At 38.6% G+C, this 19,839-nt stretch overlaps 1 protein-coding gene across 3 annotated transcripts; it reads right to left on the minus strand.

Annotated features, from left to right (window-relative positions):
* Positions 1 to 474: 474 nt before the first annotated feature.
* On the minus strand, positions 475 to 10,900 carry LOC103717143 (uncharacterized). 3 transcript variants are annotated; one of them, XM_008805423.6, is made up of 9 exons: positions 10,755 to 10,900; positions 7,064 to 7,384; positions 6,571 to 6,684; positions 6,310 to 6,355; positions 6,117 to 6,199; positions 3,955 to 4,032; positions 3,780 to 3,833; positions 3,098 to 3,232; positions 475 to 3,009 (listed from the first exon to the last, which is right to left on the minus strand). In XM_008805423.6, exons 2-9 carry the CDS (start codon positions 7,358 to 7,360, stop codon positions 907 to 909), a joined length of 2,910 nt encoding a protein of 969 aa, XP_008803645.4. In that variant the 5' UTR covers positions 7,361 to 7,384; positions 10,755 to 10,900; the 3' UTR covers positions 475 to 906. The 3 variants fall into 3 exon arrangements, with proteins under 3 accessions (XP_008803645.4, XP_088568747.2, XP_008803653.4); XM_088712621.2 differs by having other exon boundaries at positions 6,571 to 6,715; XM_008805431.6 differs by lacking the exon at positions 10,755 to 10,900 and having other exon boundaries at positions 6,571 to 6,715; positions 7,064 to 8,667.
* Between the last annotated feature and the right edge of the window lie 8,939 nt (positions 10,901 to 19,839).

Raw genomic sequence — 19,839 nt, forward strand, 5'->3', positions numbered from 1 at the left:
CAAACATTTCATCAATTGCGAACATGTTGATCCCCTCACACTGGTTCCTAGCACCCTTGTTATCTGTCATCAGTAATTGATTTCCAAGTGTCTGCATGATTATAACCATATGAGGATGTCCCAAAGTGATCAAACTGGGAAAGAACTGTAGACATGAATTAATGCAGGTGGCAATATGCAACTAACTATATCAAGATCTAAATATAAAAGATCTGCAAAAGGTATCATTAACCTGGTTCTCTGTCCAACTTTTGTATGTTTATCAATGCTGCTAGCTCGATCGGTGTCCAACTTCCGCATGAGCAAGTAACTAACACCTCGGTCGTACGAGAACAGCAACTCACACCTTTGCATGATGTGTTCACTCAGTTACAGGATAACAGAGTAAAGAAAAATCTGTTCAAGCTGAGTTTCTGTAACCAAAGAAGGTAAAGCAAACTTAAGGGAAAAAACGAACAAAGAAAACCAACATAATGAAGAGGAATTAACTTGCAACAGCTCCAGGTTTATAGTTGGATGGCTCTGTCGGAATTTTATGTTATTTACATAAGGAAACAAAAAACAGAAGCAATATCACTAATGCTCATGAAACCACCAAATATAGAAGATCACTTAATAATATGAAAATCCAAAATGATAACCTAGCAAAAAGAAAAAGAAAAAAATCCAACATGATACATGAGGTGAACAGCAAGGCTTCAATAATGATACTGTCCATTAACCATCTCTCTGCTAGTGTGTTTAACTTCTAGCGCACTTAGCCATGCAATAAAACTGATAATTTGGCCCCTCTTCTCTGACATCAAGTCCGAGCGCACTCCAAGACATAACATTCTAACCCCCGCATGACATGTAATCATCTCTCTGTTGAAACCTTGTTTGAAACCTACAAAATTACAGGATGAATCACTTCACGCCTACAGATGCCATTAGATCCTCATACTCTGCATCTGGCTCCGGTTTTCTCATCTTCATAGGATCACCTCTCTGCATTGCCTGTGCTGATGAAATTGATGTGGGAGAGAAGGGATCATAGATTTGACTCCCTCCAGGACCTGAAGAGATTTTACCCCCTCCAGAACTTGAAGAGATTTTACCAGCCATGAGAACAGGAGAGTTACCACCTAATTGGTGGTGTGGAATCATAATACTGCTGGGTCTGTTTACTGGAGGCAATGGATTCTGATGCGGTTGCATAAAATTAACTGGATGGGCAGACATGTTACTGGGCAGATTGGATGCTTCAGGTGCTGTAGAAAAGCTTGGTGGACCCATTTGAGTTGCTGGAGCCAATGGTGGGCCAGGATTTGTGCTTCGAAATACTGGAAGCCTTGGTGCTGGTTGGAAGACAGCTGGATTCACGGAGAAGGGGGCAACAGATGATGGTGTTGGTGGAATGGGAGCTTGAGATAGACCTGTTTGGTTAGCAGCCAGATATGTAGAAAATCCTTGAGTGCTAACTGGGGATGTTGGGTTTTGCATAGCCGGCCGGAAGAATGGTGCTTGAGGTGGAGCAAGTCGAATGGAAGTCTGGGGTACAGACTGACTACTGGGCCCTGGAGTGGTTGGAGAAGCTGGAACTTGAGCTCTGACAGGTTGAAAGGTAAAATCACCGGACACCGGGCGGGGGGGCCTTGGAGCTGCAATGGGTGTAGTATTGACGGTGGATGTTGCTGGTGTTACAGGAGTGAAACTAGGCGTGCTCACAGAATTGGAAACAGGTGCTGCAGGTGGTGGTTGTGGTGATGGCATTGGTGGCTGAGCTGGTCTTGGTGCTTGTCCAGTAGCTACTGATTGAAGGGGAATAGGTGGCCGCGCCATTACTGGCGGCACAGATTGGGAAGGAGCTGATGCTTGAGCCAGAATAGGGGCAGATGGGCTAACTAATGCAGCAGTTTGAGGAACAAAAGGTGGAGGACCAAGCATGGGAGATGATGCTGACGCCAGCATAGGTGGTGGTCTCTGTGCTGGTGAAGGAATTGGTGGAGGTTTCGGAGCCAATGCGGGAATAGGTGCACGTAATGGTGCTCCAGAAGTAGATGGAATCATTACTGGTGTTGAAACAGGTCCACCTGGGGGAGGCATTGAAGAAAAAGGTGGAGCAGAAGAAGACCGGGAAGGAAACACAGCTGATAGGGCAAAATTTGCTGGTGGAGGCCTATTGGTAACATCAGCAGGCATATTTGGTCGGGAAGGTGCAGAAGCAACCGCTGGAGGCCAACTGGCTACACCAGAAGACATATTCAACGCAGAAGAGGCTGAAGCAATGGGCATTGCAGAAACAGCTGGCTGAGGCCTCATAGGTGGAGCCATCGAGGGAGGAGCCATCTGAGGTGGCCTTTGCATTGGTGGAACAAATGGAGGTGCAGTGGGCCATCCAGAACTACCAGGAATAGCAGGCGATGTTAATGGCCTGTTGGGAAGTTGGACTGCAGGAGCCATGGATACCGACTGTGGATTCACAGGCACAGGTGGTCTTGGTGCTGGCATTGTTCCATAAGGCATTGATTGAGAAGCCGTGAATGGAGGTGCAGTGGAACTAGGCTGGGATTGTGTAACCGTATATGCCGGTGGGGGCTGCTGAGCTGGCATGGGAAGGCTTCGAGGTGGAGTAGCCTGGTTCAGAGGCTGTGGCATAGCTTGCATAGGTAACTGAGGTCTAGAGGCAACAGCTGAAGAGGACCCCAGAGTTGAGCCAAAGGGAGGGTTTTGTCCAATTAAAGGACCAACACTATGAGGACCGGCAGGAGATTGAGGAAAGCGAATGGAATAGTTGGGCAAAGGAGGCATGAATCCAGAGGGTGGACGTGGAGTATTGAATGAGGCAACTGGATACCAAGGTGCAGGATATGGTGGATACTGTGGTAGAGCAGGCTGAGCAGTCACCAGCACCGGCTGCGGAATACCCTGATTGACATCAGCCACGGGCGAAATCATATAAACAGAAGCTGTCTCCTCCTGGCATCCAGCAATAGAGGTGGAATTTATTGAAGAAACTGCTGAGCTACCCTGAGAAGAACATGAAAATGCAGTTCATATGGATATAGTAATTGAAAATCTTTATAATATAAAAAATCTTCAAAATAGTGAAACTCACAGATACAGGAGTAAGTAGCAGCTCAATCAGTGCAACAGCAGCATCAACTTTCTCATATGTGTCTGCTGAGACATTGACGTACAGCTCCTCATAAGCACCCTGGGCTTCAGGTAAGTCTGACTGAGTAATTTGACGCTGAGCAAAGACACATCAGCAGTAAGAACAGTGATTTGAATTGTACATAAACAAGGCAGGAAGACCACCAGAGTAGAAGAGAGGCAGAGAACAAATTTTTGAAGCACATATTTTGGTTGAAAGTTCTGCCCCCAAGTAAATGGAAGTTTCCTAAGCCAAAGATATAAATTTATACCTGCTCTATGTCTTAGAATTTAGATTGCTTGATGTCTCAAATTTAAAAAAACAATTTTTGCAGGGCAAGAAGGAAAATGAAGATCCAAATGAGAACGAATGAATGAAGATACACTCAAAAACTCTTATAAGTTTCTTTCTGGAAATTGCATCCTGTAGACATTATCATAATTGGTCATCCACCTATTGAAAACCTCCAACACGTAGTGCAAAAATTTTACAATTTTAAACATTGCTCCAGAAAGTGGCACATAGTTTAGCAGACCACCAGATGAACAACAAAGCAGGAGCATATTCATACTCTCCTTATTAACATTTCTTGTATATCTTGCTTTAGCATCTGGAAATAATCTTACTCATGTATGTGACTTACCTTCTCTCCTGTATCCTTTTTTGCTCCATATACTGATATTTTAGCTCCCGTTTCCTGGCATACATGAAAGACATAAGTATCAGAACCAAGAAGATACACTGTTAGAATTTTATCATGTGTCAGTCCTCTAAGTGCCATGAAAAAAGCACAAATACTGCTGGGAAGCAGTCCATACCTCTTCTAACCGCTTCTGTGTATTGCTTTCGGGCCCCAATAGTAGTCCAATAAAATTGTATCCTGGATATGCTTTAATCTGTAAATGCGATAAAAAAAATGGAATTATATAAGATAGAGACATATCCAGATAAGGTTCTTTAAGGTTCTTCTCGTGCTGAGGTAGTCAAGTTGTCTAGCTAGTGACAAGACAAATACTTCGCCTGGTTTCCATCAGAACTCTGTATCTCGACAAATAAAATGTAGGAAGGGATAGATATCTTATAATCATTAACGTAAAATGATAATAAATTTCTTTAATGGTTGTACTGTTCCATACACAAATATTTGCAATGAATTGCCACATCACCTTCTTTCTACTACTAATACAAATGCTGACATTTTATATTTACATAATAAACAAAATTAAAGCTAAACTTAAAATAAATAAAAAAACAAGCATGATCTCATCATGTTATGGTTAATCTTATGGATTATTCTTTGTCATTGTTTAAATCAAGGTTAATTTCCCTGTATAGAAAGTGTCCTATGGATTATAAGCTCACCAACTTATTTTAGTCTTTTCGGGACTACCCTTGTCTTAGAACCCTTTAACCAAACTCCAGTTTCCATCCTCAATGAGCCAATAATATGTAGACGTTATGCATGTCCAAGCTACCTTCATTTACTGCTATTGTTCCAAATGAATGCTCATATTCTTTAATCTGTGCTAATTTAAATCCGATTCATCCTAGTTCTACATTTACAACACTACACGGGAAAATCTCCATGATCACAACAATACTAGCTACAACTTTACAATGACAGTAGTTCCAGGTTTACTACTTAAGCTGATGCTAATGCAAAAGTATATGAACTAATGCTATATTCTCATTTAAATACTAACACTAATGCTATCACAAAACGAAGAGACTCATTTGGGGATATAATACTAATGGCAATGGAAGTACAAAAACATGCATAACACAAACGTCCTCGTGCTTAATAGGACAAACCCAAACCTCAAGTTTGTTAATATACAAAACTTGAATGTTAGAACAATGGATGCACAATCAACTTGCAAATCAAACAAATGATTAAACATCATTAGAAGAAAGCAAAAACATTAATCAAAATTAACAGCCAGCAAGAAAATCTCAGCAAGCCTAAAAAGAAGTTCGAGAAAATAATGCAAAACAATAGAGCAAGAACAAAGCCTTTGTAAAATTAAAGACATAAATATCAGCAGAAGGAAGCTATCGCATGACTCCTCATGGATGCAATTCTATACAAACACTTGCTTCCTTCCATCTGTTTAGTCTTTAAGTTTCTTAAGTCCAAGAGATTTTAGAAGGTTGCTCCACAGTTGCATGAGCTTCAAATGCCACGATCTTACTGCAAGTTTTCCATCATTTACACAGTCCCCTTAAGTTTTATGCTGGCCCATCTTTTGCCTAAAGTTGCCTTTGCCAAGACATCAGCTCCAAGATTGGAAAAAAGTTGATATCATATTGAGAATCAAGCAAAAAAATCAAGAATCTGATGGATTAGAAATTGATCCATAAAGCTGACTCCATATAAATGAAATAAAGCTTGTTGAACCAGGTAGTGTTTTTATTCTGATATTTGCGTAGGTCAAAACTAGAAAATATTTTCTAAGCAAATCTAATGTGAAAAATAGAGCAACACATGGGTTATGCAAAAGTTAGATATTGAATGTGACCTAAAAAGTTAGATGATGTCACCGAGAAAAGTATGCCATGGAATATGTTCATGGTGGATTTCTTTGTTTCGAAATTTGGAAAGTCATGCAACAAAGAAGATTAACATTTCTACATTGCCAATGGAGGTAAATTGTGTCACCATGTAAAGGTATTCATGGTGGCCTTTGCGTGATGTTAACACAGAAAGGAACAAGAGAACTGATGAATGTTTAGAGATGATTTTCAAATCAATTGAAAGTTTCGGGAGAACCTAGGAGCATGTAAACTAATGTGACATGGTGCATCCATGACCTATATAGTAGGGGTTAATGCCACTAAAAAGAATTATATTGAACGCATAAAATTTAATCACTGATCAAAATATTTTACCGCATGTATAAAATCGAGTCAAACACAACATTCAATACACTAAGAAAGCAAGAAATATAAAGCAAGGATAGTGCACCATTATCATACTTACAGGAATAGGAACTTTGGCTTCTTTCAGCAATGGTTTATAATCTGCTGGAGCTTTGTAGCTAGGATTTAGACGTAATATTTCGCCTGAAAACCAATAACTTGTAATCAGAGATTTAAGATTTCTTTTTAACTAAAATGGGACAAGATTGGTCCTGAACAACTAAAACAATAAAGTAATTTTGAATAATGTCTACCAATAACTTCTCGTCTTTCCAACTCCAAGAGCTCAAGCTTCTGGGACTGCAGAGTTCAAAGGTAAACACTTAGACAATTAGGAATCACAGTAGAAAACAGATAGATGAGACTTTCTATTTATTAACAAATGAAACGTCAGAGACTGTCCTCTACAGATGATTCAAAGAATGATAAGATTTTGACCAAGACAAGAAGTATGAAAAGAACATTTACTGCTACAGTAGTACATCAACTACAATAACAGTAACTCATTTGTCAACCTGGTGGCTAGCAGAATCATGGTTTGAAGCATGCTTTGGTGACTGAGAACCTTGATCATCTACAATCTCCAGAGCTCCAGATTTCAGTTGTTGGGTTATTTGCTCCAGTCGAGTCTGCTCAGTCAGTAATATCATTTAATGCCACCTGGAATTGGAAGCTTCCTATGTGAGAAATTCACAAGGAAAGTGCTGGCATTTTATTGCCTAGAAGGAATGGGAACTCTCCCATTGACACAGGTGAAGGAAATGTTTTCTTTCCCATGAACCAGAGTGAAGCCTGTTATTTGTTAAAATTTTCAAGCCTCGACAAAACAGGCTCACAAATTGCACATCTCTGGCTCTCTGTTAATTTCTTAAATCTTAAACCACAAAGTGCTATAGAACATAAACTAGTTATATGAAACTTGTGATGTACCAAATAGCTTAATATGGAACAACTGATATCAGCGGTCAAGATGGAAAGAAGATATTTCTTAGTTTATGTGCAGTGCACCTGATATGCTAAAGCTCTTCCTTTCCTGACAGCAGCATCTAGTGTTAGATCAGCACTCCATTTTGTTTTCCTCTGAACTTGTTTGGTACTTTCTTCTTTGGCAGTACTGCCGGCTTCTACTTTTCCACCACCTCGGATGATAGGAACCAAAGAACCAGATAATTTATTTTTTGGTATGACAAATCCAGATTTTGCCCCCAACATGGAGACCTTATGTGTACTTGCTGAAACTGTAGATGTAGTAGACTGCAGATGGTGAGATTCAGCAGAAGATGAAGGATTGACTTTTGTAGCCATCTCTTATCTGACTTCCAATTTCCCCTGTCATAATATCACAATAGCAATATACAGTATAGAAGATATATTCAAAAATATCCTAGACTTCACAATAAACCAACAGGCCATTACTAAATAATGTCAAGCATAATTTGTTTGGAAAAGTAAAGCATCAATAGAAGATTCTTCTTCCTTCATGAAAGAAATCTTGTTGAGCACAAGAAAATTAAACCAGCTCTTTTCACCAACTAATTGGCCTGAGAGACAATCAGACAAAGGTCCAGAGCTATGATAGTCGTAACACAGAGTAATTTTAAGCCCTCATCAAGCTCATTCCAGAACTAAAATAATATGCAAAAGAAAAATAATTTATTAACAGCACGGTTTCGGAACACAAGCTGTCTCAATATCACATTTGGTGACTGCATCTTGTTGCATTTACACTACCTAAAATAGTAAAGCATAAGATCATCATTTTAAGTGCTGACCCATATGAGGGAATGGGTCCTACATTACCACCCTGTATCGGCACCAGTAGGGTACATGGACTAGGTGCACTCTTTTACGATCACATGGTACGATACTGCGCTTAGTACGATGTGTCAATACAGAGCAATACAATAGCACACTTGCAAGATATCAGTCCAAGACCCGATATCAAGACATAAAAAATTGCCCAAGATTGCATTGGAAAAACATCGACATAGAGGTCAGTGTATTCATTTCTTTTCCAATCAAATTACTATGTGCTAGAGACATGAGAAAAAGGATTCACAAGAAAGCCCTAGGTTTAACCGTAAGGCTTCGTTTTTTCTTTTCTTTTTAAAAGGGTAGGGGGAGAGGAGGTGATGATCTGTTTGAACAATTACCTTATTGTTTTCTCAGAATAGTTAAAACATGGTTGCTAGTGTAGAAATCTGGGACTTGATGAGAACATAATTTCTTCATCTCTTGAGAAGTGAAATTTTATGGACTTCCTTTTTATTTGATGGAGACCGTAACAATAAGTGAACATGTGAGGACGGAAGGTCCTGAAGAGAATGTCGTTTAACTTGGAAACCATCAAATCTATGTAATCCTTTCTGATCAACGATACTAATCACGTGCTTTTTTTGCAACAAAGATTGAAATCATTTTAGAAAAAAAGCAAAATACGGGATACTCTCAACATAATTAGTTGTGTATGATAAAGAACAGAAGACATGTTGTATACTAATTACCAAGTGCATGTTTCAAAAACAAAAGACACAATGTCATGCACTTGACGTTTGGCTGCCGATAGTGCTCAAATCATCTAGTTTTTTTTTGTTATCTCTTATTACTATTGCTCCTTCTAGCTACTATCAGTTGCATGTCTAATCTCTGATCTAACTTAGGTAATTCACTAATCAAAGCAGTGCCAATGAAGGGGATGCAGAGGCGAATCCTTCATTTCCTTTCCATTAACTGCATTCCCTAAAGAAGTGGAAAAGTTAGATTGTTTTGACCTTTTAAATTGCTATAGGTAAAGATATTTAAAATAAAAAGTACATATTCCTGAGAGAACTCGATATTGATTGCATTGTGGCAAACAGACACTCTGATTTTTATACTCTATCTCAATAATGGTAAAAATAAGCGTGTACAAACATCTGTTAGAACAGATCATATAAATTAGGTCTCGATGGAAGAAATAATAAAGGTAAAATGTTCTTGTCCCAACACCTACAAAAAGGCCATGCAATTAAACACAACTACAATTAAATGTAACTTTTAAAAATTACTACAACAATTAAAGGGAAATTCTCTAGCCTCTTAAGCATCATTTACATGGTGCCCATTGGAACACTTCATGACATAGCAATGAACAAGTAGAGCAATATGCTCCAAGAGGTTTTAATAATGTTTTTCCTTTGAAAAAGAAACTCGTGTATCAAAAAGAGCGCAAATGAAATGGCAGTTAGGGATGGTAAACGATTTGAATAGCTTGAGCTTCACTTGAGCTTGGCTCGGAAGAAGCTCAGTTCAAGCTTTCTTTGATGCTAAATGAACCAAGATTGAACTAGCGATCTAGGCTCGATCAAGCTCGGCTCAAGTTAAACTCGAAAATATATGTTATATATATAAGTTTAGATAGTGGTTGTTGGATTTTAGATCTGTGGTCCACTAAATATTAATTTATTTTTAATTCATTAAATGTTAATTCAAATTTTAAATCAAGCTTGAAATTACGCTTAAATCAGGCTTGAATCAAGCTTAAGTTAATTTTCCACTCGATTTAGGATTTTCAAGCTGATCAATTAGGAAAACCCAGTTCAAATTTAAGCTCAAACTAGCTTGAAATAGTGGTAAACAAATCGAACTTGATCTCAAGTTTCAACATCGAAGTTAATTTCAAACGAAGGTCAATAAAGGTCAGCATCGGAAGCCTAGTGATAGTCCAAGTTGATCTTCAGAGAAACCTAAAAAGACATTTGCAGGGGAACATTGATAGGAAGGCAGAAAACATGTGTGTAAGTTCTTGAGCACTTGCAAGCTGGACAGACCCTATTTCAACCCAAAAGCTTGCTTTGATCTTTTTTTTTCTCTCTTTTGATAGGATTGTTTTGATCCTTCAGGGCAGTGACTTCCAAGCAGACATGGATAATTCCATCTTAATTCAGTACTAAAGCAAGAAAAAAATCTGCATCTTCATTTCTCTCTTCTTTACAGGAAAAGGCCTCCTCATAGTTAGTGCTGCATGATAAATTCAAGAATTTAGGGTATCCAAAGCTTGCAGCCTTTTCCTAAGAGTAACTTGATGGTTCTTTAGGTCCACAATCATTCATTATAATTATAAAAGCAATATCGTGCCCCAAAAAATATTTGTTTTAAGTCTTTCCTTATTTAGTTCCTATCAACAACAGAACTGCTTATTAAAGCTTTAATTAAGCCATCACAACCGCGTTTTGCTCATCAGAAGCACCATATAATAAAATTACAAATAAAAATATTCTTTGCATTCGCATAGATAACGGGTATTCAAGTACCAATTGATACACCACCAAATCTTTGACCCAGGCACCATTTTTTCTTCAAATAATAACAAAAAACGCAAGAAAAAAAATTGTAAATTAGTAATCGAAAACTCAATTCAATCAACTCCAAAGAACTAGACCTGGAAGAAATCCTTTGCAAACCCTAAAAGCACAACAATATCACAAAAGACCCTGTAGGACTCCTCAAAAGCCAGAAAAACCGAAAAATAAAAAACTATTAAGGTTCTATAATTTAGATTAGAATCACTCTTACTCGGTCGTAGAACATCGACAACGAAGAACAAATCTAACATAATATTTTTCGAAAAGATTAGAAATCTCGTACCATTGCCAGCGAACGCAGAAGAACTAAAATTAGATCAAATGGAATTAATTAGGAAAAAGGATCTTTTGCTTACCTCGAGAGCGCGCCGTCAATCGTAAGGCGGAAATCGCTCGCAAGCCCACCGGCGATGGAGCGAGTCGAGGGGAAACTAGTTCCGGCGAAGAACAGGAAATTATCTAGGGCTGCAAGCGGGTCGGGTCTACTAGGTCCGACCCTTTCATCCTCATGATTCGGAGGCGGGTCTCTTACTATTGGCACGTGTAAGTTACACGTGTGAGAACCGGCACTTTTTGTGTGCGCGCATGTTCGCACGTGTAGTGAGCTGCACCCATCTACTGCACCGATAGAGACACCTAATCCCCTCATGGCCTCATGATAGATCTCGAAAGAGATATTACCAGGCCATCAAGATGGTTGCCTGGTGGTAAGGGGTTTGGACTCCATCCGAGTTGTCCAGATTCGAAATGCAAGGACGTCAATTAAATTAGGGGACTGCATGCCCTACGCTCGGATGGCTCTGTGTGGATATGCTTTTCTTCCATCAGTACTGAGGTGGCGCTGGGGTGACTTACTCACGTGGATAGCCCAGTGAGATTTTCTACGTATGGGGGAGGGCATGCGGAAACTTGCGACTCGCATCGAACATTTTCTGGTGGAAGGGGGGGCAGTGGGGGCTGCTACGCGGATGGGATTCTACCCCTCTCCCTCTCCTCCTATCTTTTACCAAAAAAAAAAAAGAAGAAGAAGAAGAAGAAGAAAGATATAACGAGCAAGCTAATTAGCACCTCAAGAAATGAAAACACCCTGGCGTGCATTGTTGCTAGTGTGAGTCAAAAGAGCATGTTCTAGGTCCTCTTTCAACCTATTTTTTTTTATATTGCTCGACTAGCTCGGCAATATAATTGAGTTGGATATGAGAATCCAAAGATCCAAAAGAGGTCCTCTTTCAACCTAATTTTTTTGATGTTGCTCGACTAGCTCGACAATATAATTGAGTTGGACATGAGATTCCAAAGATCCAAAAAAGGTCCTCTTTCAACCTAATTTTTTTGATGTTGCTCGGCTAGCTCGACAATATAATTGAGTTGGACATGAGAATCCAAAGATCCATTCTTTTGGATTCAGATGTAAAATTAGCATGGTTGAAATAGGATAATGCGCAATGTCCATTGTCATCTACAAAATCCAAAAATATAGCCTAATTAGATATATGCTATTTTGCTCGTCAATAATTACTAGCCCTGATCGATGGTCATCTCACTCTGCTTAGCAACTAAAGATTTTGAGTTTTATTCTTGGATAGTGCATCCTCTAAAAATTATTAATTATAGGAAAGAATTATTTGCATGGGTGAAGAAGAGAAGAATGAGTAGTACAATCAAAAGAATCAAGACAACAAATACCACAAAAATGCCAAGTAGGGACTTAGCTGGTCACTGATGGCATCAAAGATTCAAGCTTGTTCCCTTTCAAGGCACAGAGATGCTCCCACAAGTGAAAAGTATAAAGAATATTTTAGAGGATTAAATATATGGAATAACTCTTTCGAAGGAAAATCCTTGCATGCCTCTGTTATCAAATTTTCCAATAAAATGAAGCAAATAATTGGTCCTCTGCTCTCTTCGGTTACTGCCTATTCATTTGGTCTACAGGCGGTGCAAGTTCATCCGCCTCCCTCTCACACTTAATCGAACCTTGATGGCCACCAAATACTTCTTCCATCTTACTATTATTATTTTGGAGCAAAGTTTGAGCCTAACCAATAGAGACAGATCACATCATAGAGCCACATGATATGCAAATAAAATAGCGTGAAGTTAAGATTTTTTTTACTATTAGAATTTTTTTTGCATGAATATCTTCTAAATATCGAATTTTGCATAAATCCTTCCAAAAGTGATATTTGCATATATACCCTCGTAAAACACTTGTTTTGCTATTTTGCCCTTTTTTATTCTTGTTTTTGTATATGTATCCATGTCATCTAACGCCGTTAAAAAATTAACGATTTCAAATTAAAATGATTAAAATATTTTTAATGAGTAAATGTGCAAAACGAAATATTTATAAGACGATCACAATGGAGGACAAAATAATAATTTCAAAATTATTTTTTATTTTTAATTAAAAAATTCTTACTAGAATTTTTTGCATGAATATTTTTTAAATATTAAATTTTGCATAAATATTTTTAAATTTAAATTTTTTAGTAAAGTATTCATGTAAAAAATTCGTACTATTATTATTTTACGGCAAAGTTTACTTTCCTAAGGGTCGAGACAAAGGCATCGCATAGTTCATCTTCACAGTTCAGTTCCTGTGGATGGATACAAAATTACAAATCCATAAGCTATCTTGTTTGCATTTAACATGCTGTTCATGTACTGTCTAGCAAGTTAAATATTTTATTTTAGAAGATGATGACGAATGAAATTACATACCTTATACTAATCAATGAGGTCTTGACATTATTTTTTCCAGCAATACGTCACATGCGATTACATGCAATAGATGAAGATGTTGGGTACAAAAGATGGTTGTTTCTGCAATCATGCTGCAATTTACCGACACAAAAACATGCACGCACTTTTACCATTTATCATATCGTACACTTTCAAACCATACAAGGCCACTGCACAATCTACCTACGAAAGAATAAATCAATCCATTAATCTTCTCTCTCCTCACCTTTCAGCCATCACAAGCAAGATTAGGGTTCCTCCCAAGGCCTTGCTTTGAATTAGGCAAGAGAGGAATCAAGAACCCCGTATTTTGTTTATCCTAATAGAAAGCTAGTTTCTTACCAGCAAACTACCAATATAAGTTCCGACTTATTACATAAGTTGGCTTATGATTTCGCTCATGACCTTCTATATTGATTTTTACCGCTAACATAGTGTCTGTACGGTACTCTACGAAATTTTTTTAATGTATCGAATATCTGTATGCCATCCATATCGGATACTGGTATCGAACTAATATAATATATGGTACGTTCTATACCGTCCATTTAGGATCAGTACGGCAGATATTAATTTTTCCTAAAACATTCTCAAGGAGCATCTTTTAAGTGATGTAAAAAAAAATTCAAACATCATAACGTACACGCACCAAAACAAACACAAAAGAAAAAAAAAAATCAAATATGCTCTCCGATGCAATCGAAACCAAAAATTCCAAAGACTCAGTTCAAGGAGTATGGTTAGATTCTGAGACATGGTGCCTGTCTCTGAATTTTAAAAAACTTGGTACGAGCTAGAATGGCCTACTGAAGGCCCTTGTTGGAGAATTGCAGCACCGTAGGACTGGAAGTGGGCCATGTTCAGGCGACACAATGGGAGGAGCCGCTCGCTGGTGATCTGTTTAAATGGCACCTATTGCCAACCACCTATATGCAAAGGATGCTTTCAGCTGAATGTTAGAATAATTTTAAAATATGAGCTTACACTGATTGCGTATTTTTGTTTTATAAAATGGGTTAGACGTATGGCTCAGAATGGTACTATGGTTAAGCCCAATATGATATGTGATTATTTTTGTTTATGGGCTTTGTGCACCTTGGATGTATAGGATTGAGTCCTATTTATTGTGGTAATTTTGGTATGTAGGTCAGGAAATCCAATTAGAGTTTTGGAGCCTTTAATGGGAAGGCTCCTCTATGTTTCCTATATATAGGCTAGGTCCCCCTCTCCTCTCGAGATGGTTGATAGCTTGCCCCATTGACGGCTATCCTTTGTGAGGAGCAAGGAAGGAAAGATCCAGCCGCTATTATTCCAGGTGATTAAAGAACGTATTCAATATGTCTTCCGCAGGTATATCTCTCAAACTTGAATACGCTATTTATTGTGATTCTAATCTTAGCATGTTATTATTTTTATATTTAACACTGAATACATGTACCATCTCTCATAGTGGATAGTCCGCAAGACTGCCTTAATATCCATCCACTGCAGGCGCGCCAAGCTAAAATCCAAAGCGAGACTGGTGCAATTCTCCTTCAAGTGACCCTATACCGAGTTCTCTCGGCTGATGTGGTCGGAGGGGATTCGTATGATTCATCAAGATTGGTGCAATTCATGAGAGTATAGCATGGCACGGCAATGAAATGTTAGTATTGAATGAGGAGATTGAGTTAGGCATCAGACAGGAATCACGTGAACAAGTCAGAGATGAATATCGCCGGGGACTGGAATAATCGTCCATGTAGATTGGATTCATTATGTCTTGAATTATAGATCTTGCAACCTTGATGAGGCTAAGAAGCTGGTCCGAGCCAAACAATCAATTAGCTAAGGTTTCGAAACAACCGAGTCCCGGTAATGCTTCGTGTTAGCCAAGCTTATTTACAAATGCTCGAACTCGGCTTGTTTCCTGATCAATCAAATTCAAGCATCAAGATCAAGATCAAGATCAAGCTTAGCGGGGCAGTCTATGAGTAACTTCAATTATATATACTAGAATCTCTCAGGCCGTAGCTGATCCGATCGTAGTCTTATTCCAGCTTAGTGGAAAAGGTAGAATAATTTCAACACAAAAAGGAAGGAATATATATATATGAATTGGAATAAATGTACTCAATCATTGCAGTTAAATTGATAGTTTTATCCTAGCTAGTTAAGAGGAATGACCGAGCACAAATCTGGCCTCCTTTGTTGCTAAAGATTTGGGCGGTAGAAAGTGTGTGAAGAGGATTTCATGAAGTTTTTATTCCACATTTTCCTGCATGCGTTTGGATCCTGGGCCAAGGAATCAAGCAGCTCCGTATAACTGTTTTAGCTTTCTCCACAGTGAGGCAACTTGAGGGAAGAGTGAGTGCCATGGAAGCTGCAGAGGACTCATAAAGGTTACACAAGGCCACAGTAGGTGTTTGATGATGACGTTTTGTATTCTAATCTCTGGCCCCCTCGGCCACGGAAGGGAACAAGTGAGGCCCCTCTGGCCCTGCGTCATGTAGGTGGCTTGCAGTGTGCAAGCGTGCGTCCGGCTGCCAACTTGGATGTACCCGGATGCTGAGTCAGTCCTCTGCTTATTGGATGCTTTAGACTGGCATGGCCTGGCATCTGAGTGCTCGCAAACAAAGCTTTGTCTCTACCCCTTTCAATGAGTCCGCTATTCACTGTTCGATTTTGTCGGATTTCTGCGGTATTCTAGTATGTTGGAATTGAAAAGATTTGGCCCTATGGGCATTACTAGTGATCTTAGTCCTTGCTTAGACAGCATCTGCCATGAGAAGACCGAGCTCTGTTGAGGAAGAGATCGGGAGGGCATATCTGGCCTATCACATTTAGTTGGCCAGAAATGCCCGAGTCTTTGAAGGTAGTAGGTCAGCACCGAGGATGGTGGTGGACAGAACTTTCGTCATGCTGCGGAGATCAACACGGCTATCGCGTCGAGATCCTCTAGGATAGTCAGGAACATCTAGGATACCCGTTGCGCTGTCACAGTACCTAGGTTTGTCCTCTTTTTTTGGGTACCCCCACCCCTTGATCATCTTAAAATTAATTTCGATGTTTTAAAATTTGAATCGGATTCAATGTAGATTTTGTTTGGCAAGAAGGGTTCAGTCTGTTTGAGCTTTTTTTTTTTGCTTGTCCTTTTTTTTGGTGGCGGGCGCCGGGAAAGAAAATAAAAGATTGTCGTATAAATCAAAAGGCAAGGTGAATGTGTAGGCTTGATTTCAGGCCCATAGAATATTAAACTATATGTGAAGATCCATGAGGGTGCGTATTTAGTTTTATATTGGTTATTTGCTGGATAACATGGATTTATTGGAGATAACTACATGCCGATTGTAGTGTTTGTGATTAGATTTGATTGAATTGAACTTTTAGTCTGACGAAAATATTAAGGTTTAAGTGGAGGAAATATGTGAGGATCCGTATGGACATGTGTTAATCTTATATCAGTTATTCGTAGAATAAATTTTAGGTATTTATATAGGATCAAAAAATTTAAGTAATATCTTTTGACTAATTTTTTTTTATGATTAAAGTTACAGTAGATTGGTGCCCGATGCGCAAGTGGACTCAGGTTTGCTGTTTGGTTCTCTGCAGCCAAAAAGTTCTCTCCCGTCTCAATCTCGGTTCCTGAAAGCTGACCCAAAGAAGGCGTCTCCCTCTCACGGCCATGTGGCTTTGCAATAAAAAAAGCCAACCCATGGCGGCATAGGCCAAGCGGGATCACTCTCGGATGTGATATGCTTCCCAGGGAGTCCGATGCGGATGCTCTTAAATAAAAAGATATTCTGAGCACCCGTGAACCCCAAGGTGCTAAAAATGGGCCCATCAAATGGAAGACATTCCCCTCGGCAACCCTCCATTTGAATTATCTCGTAAGGAGTGGAGAATCCCTGATTCTTTTTCCCCTCTTTTTGGCATTCAAATTTTTACCATTGGTCTTCGATAGGTTGAATGATGAAAATCATATAATTTGGATGTAATTAACTGCCTCAAAATTGCTTACATATTAAAGTCAAATAGTTTAGATACATCTAGCCTATTTATCAAATGATTAAAAAAATCGATAATCTAAATAATATTAAATTTTATATATATATATATATATATATATATATATATATATATATATATATATATATATATATATATATATATTGATCACTTGATGCATAAGCTAAGAAGCTTTGAAATATAGAATTTTTAGTATTTAAATAATTTAGAGGTATTAGGACATATCAAACAATTTGGACCATCAATGTGAACTTTCATCATTCAATGTAGATCTGATCGAATCTGAGTGGCGATCCGTTCGAGTGTAGTCAGGTCCAACTTTTCTCTCTTTCTTAATGTATATATCCACACCTGCCTTTTCAAATTCGAAATTATTGAAAAAAGAAGTGTCAATTAGTGGAGCAAAGTCTCATCAACTGACACTACAAAGATATGATAACCTTTGTAATAAACACCATCATAACCATCTCCCTTGAAATTTCTGCCTATTGAGAGCCTACCACATGGCCTTCGCTTCTAAACCCCTAATTATATTATATGCAACTAATACTGTTGCTTTAGGGTTATGTGCAAGAGGTGCACACTGCTTTAACATTTTTCTAAAGAATTTTGTTCAAAAATTTATTACTCCCCTGTGATTATTATTCATCATTAATAACAATATAACTGCCAATAATTACCTAATTTAGCCATGACCAAAATATTATGCGAATAAAAAAAATGGATGCTAACATAGTTGTTGCCTAGCCATTATAAAGGAAAGTAAAGAATGACAAAATAATGTCATTGAAAGCATATACCTCTCTTGTTAATCCTATCATATGCCAGTCTTTGTTAGAATCCTTCCGGCCACAGCATCAGGAAAAGGTGGGTGTTGTTGGTTGAGCTATGGCTGCCTTAAAAAGTTATTAGAACAATCGTTACAATGATTGTTTATATCAAACTATAATTCTGTCTAATTTTTGGGTATTCACCTCAAAATCACAATGCTTTCTGTTCAGCTCTTTTTTTTTTATCGGCTTCAATGCACGGTCATTCGTACCAGGTTCCAAATGTACATGCCAAGTAGATACCCACTCGAACCAGTGTCATGTACTTGCTTATATTTTCTCGTCAGAATAATTTGATTCCACCTACACTGGACCAGCCTAAATAGACACTATTAGATTGGACCAGACTTGAAGAGATGCAGTAAAAAACAATAGTATTTTGCTCCAAAAAAATTCTAAGTTTCAGTCTAATTTGATTATAAATCCACTAATTAATTTCATCTCAAGGGGCTCCCAGTCCTAGAACCATAGACAGTTTGGGTCATAACCTTTCCCGGACCAACTTGCAACCTAGTTTCTAGGTGATCTTTTGTTTAATGGTGTGAGGTTGGATCTACTTGGTGGCGGTATTAGGAGAATAGATCTTGATTGCATTGCCCAAGGCATTGAGAAACCCAGACCAAAGGGATATTTGTCATTAGTGAATTAATTTTAAAGCTTGGCTACTGCTTTGGAGGGGTCTAAGTAGGGCTATCCCATGACTATTTTTCACTCAAGATCAAGGATTAAACATGAGCTCCCTGGCTGCAAACCGAACACTGTTGTCATCTGGGGGCCAAGTTATAGGCCTAGAATTTCAGAAAGATTTGGGTTGCCCATTTCTTCTCCACTTGTTGCAAGGGCTTGAGTTGCTCTCAATTTCATGCCAAATGAGATAACACTACACCTTGTCTTATCCCACCCAAACAAGGCTCAAAAGGTAGCCATTTCTCCATTGGTGCCATTCTTCCTCAAATAATCAAAAATTTTCCCAAACCTACCAACTGTGGTAACAAGAGTGAAGGGGCTACAAAGTCATCCTCTAAAAAGGTGCTGACTTATAATTCTTATGTTGTATACTGCTTTTGCATGGGTGTGCTAGAAGGACAGAAATGCCAGGCTATTCCTCAACAAGAGGCGCTCAATGATCTCGGTGGCTTTGGATGGATTGCATTTGTTCAATGATTGATCTACTCTCTGTGACCACAACCACCTACCTGATTTTCGAAAAATTTGGGTAAAGTTAGGAAGATAACCTCTAGCCACAATCTACTGCCCGATATCTTGTACTTTATGTTCTTTCTTCTATGAGTTGTCAACTATTCAGCTTGTAGTCAGACTTGTAAGTATTTTCTTTCAATAAGCTTTGGGTGCTCTTCTAGCTCCCTATTTTCCTCAAAAAGAAAAAATAAAGGCATCCCCTAATGAAAGAAAGGATGTTTCTGCTTTGCCCTTGGTTCTCTGTCACCAGAGAGTGTTTTTTATGATTTCTAAAAGATGGTCCCTAGCCCTTCTGATGAGCCCTTAGATTCACTTAATTCATACATCCTGAGGGCCTTCTCCCTCCAACTTCCACATGGCTTAAGTTGCAAGTCCCATGTAGCTCCAAAGCCATCAATGGTCTTAAACCCATAAAGGTGACAAAGCCACTCAAAAATGCTAAACCAAAATGATGCTTGACTTCCAGTGGCTGTCGCCAGCTCCAGACAAAATCCAACAATTTTATCTACAAAAACAAAAGGAGGGCAGTAATAAAGAACCCCATTTACATAAGAGAAGCAGCCCATAGAAATGCACCATTTTGTTTGTTAGGAATTGCGAAGCATAAATAGGTAACCGAACCACTATTTCTACATGCATGCGTTATCGATTTACCCGC

Source organism: Phoenix dactylifera, chromosome 16 (assembly GCF_051530095.1).
Source record: "Phoenix dactylifera cultivar Ajwa chromosome 16, Ajwa_hap1_PhDact_Kaust_v1.1, whole genome shotgun sequence".
NCBI classification, from domain to species: Eukaryota; Viridiplantae; Streptophyta; class Magnoliopsida; order Arecales; family Arecaceae; genus Phoenix; species Phoenix dactylifera.

Excerpts from the sequence above, each read along its gene's own strand:
- LOC103717143 (XM_008805423.6), bottom strand. The coding sequence starts at position 7,360 with ATGGCTACAAAAGTCAATCCTTCATCTTCTGCTGAATCTCACCATCTG. Across the intron at positions 6,685-7,063 it reads GAAGAGCTTTAGCATATCAG|ACTCGACTGGAGCAAATAAC; the intron begins GTGCACTGCACA and ends CTGACTGAGCAG. Across the intron at positions 3,834-3,954 it reads CACAGAAGCGGTTAGAAGAG|GAAACGGGAGCTAAAATATC; the intron begins GTATGGACTGCT and ends CATGTATGCCAG.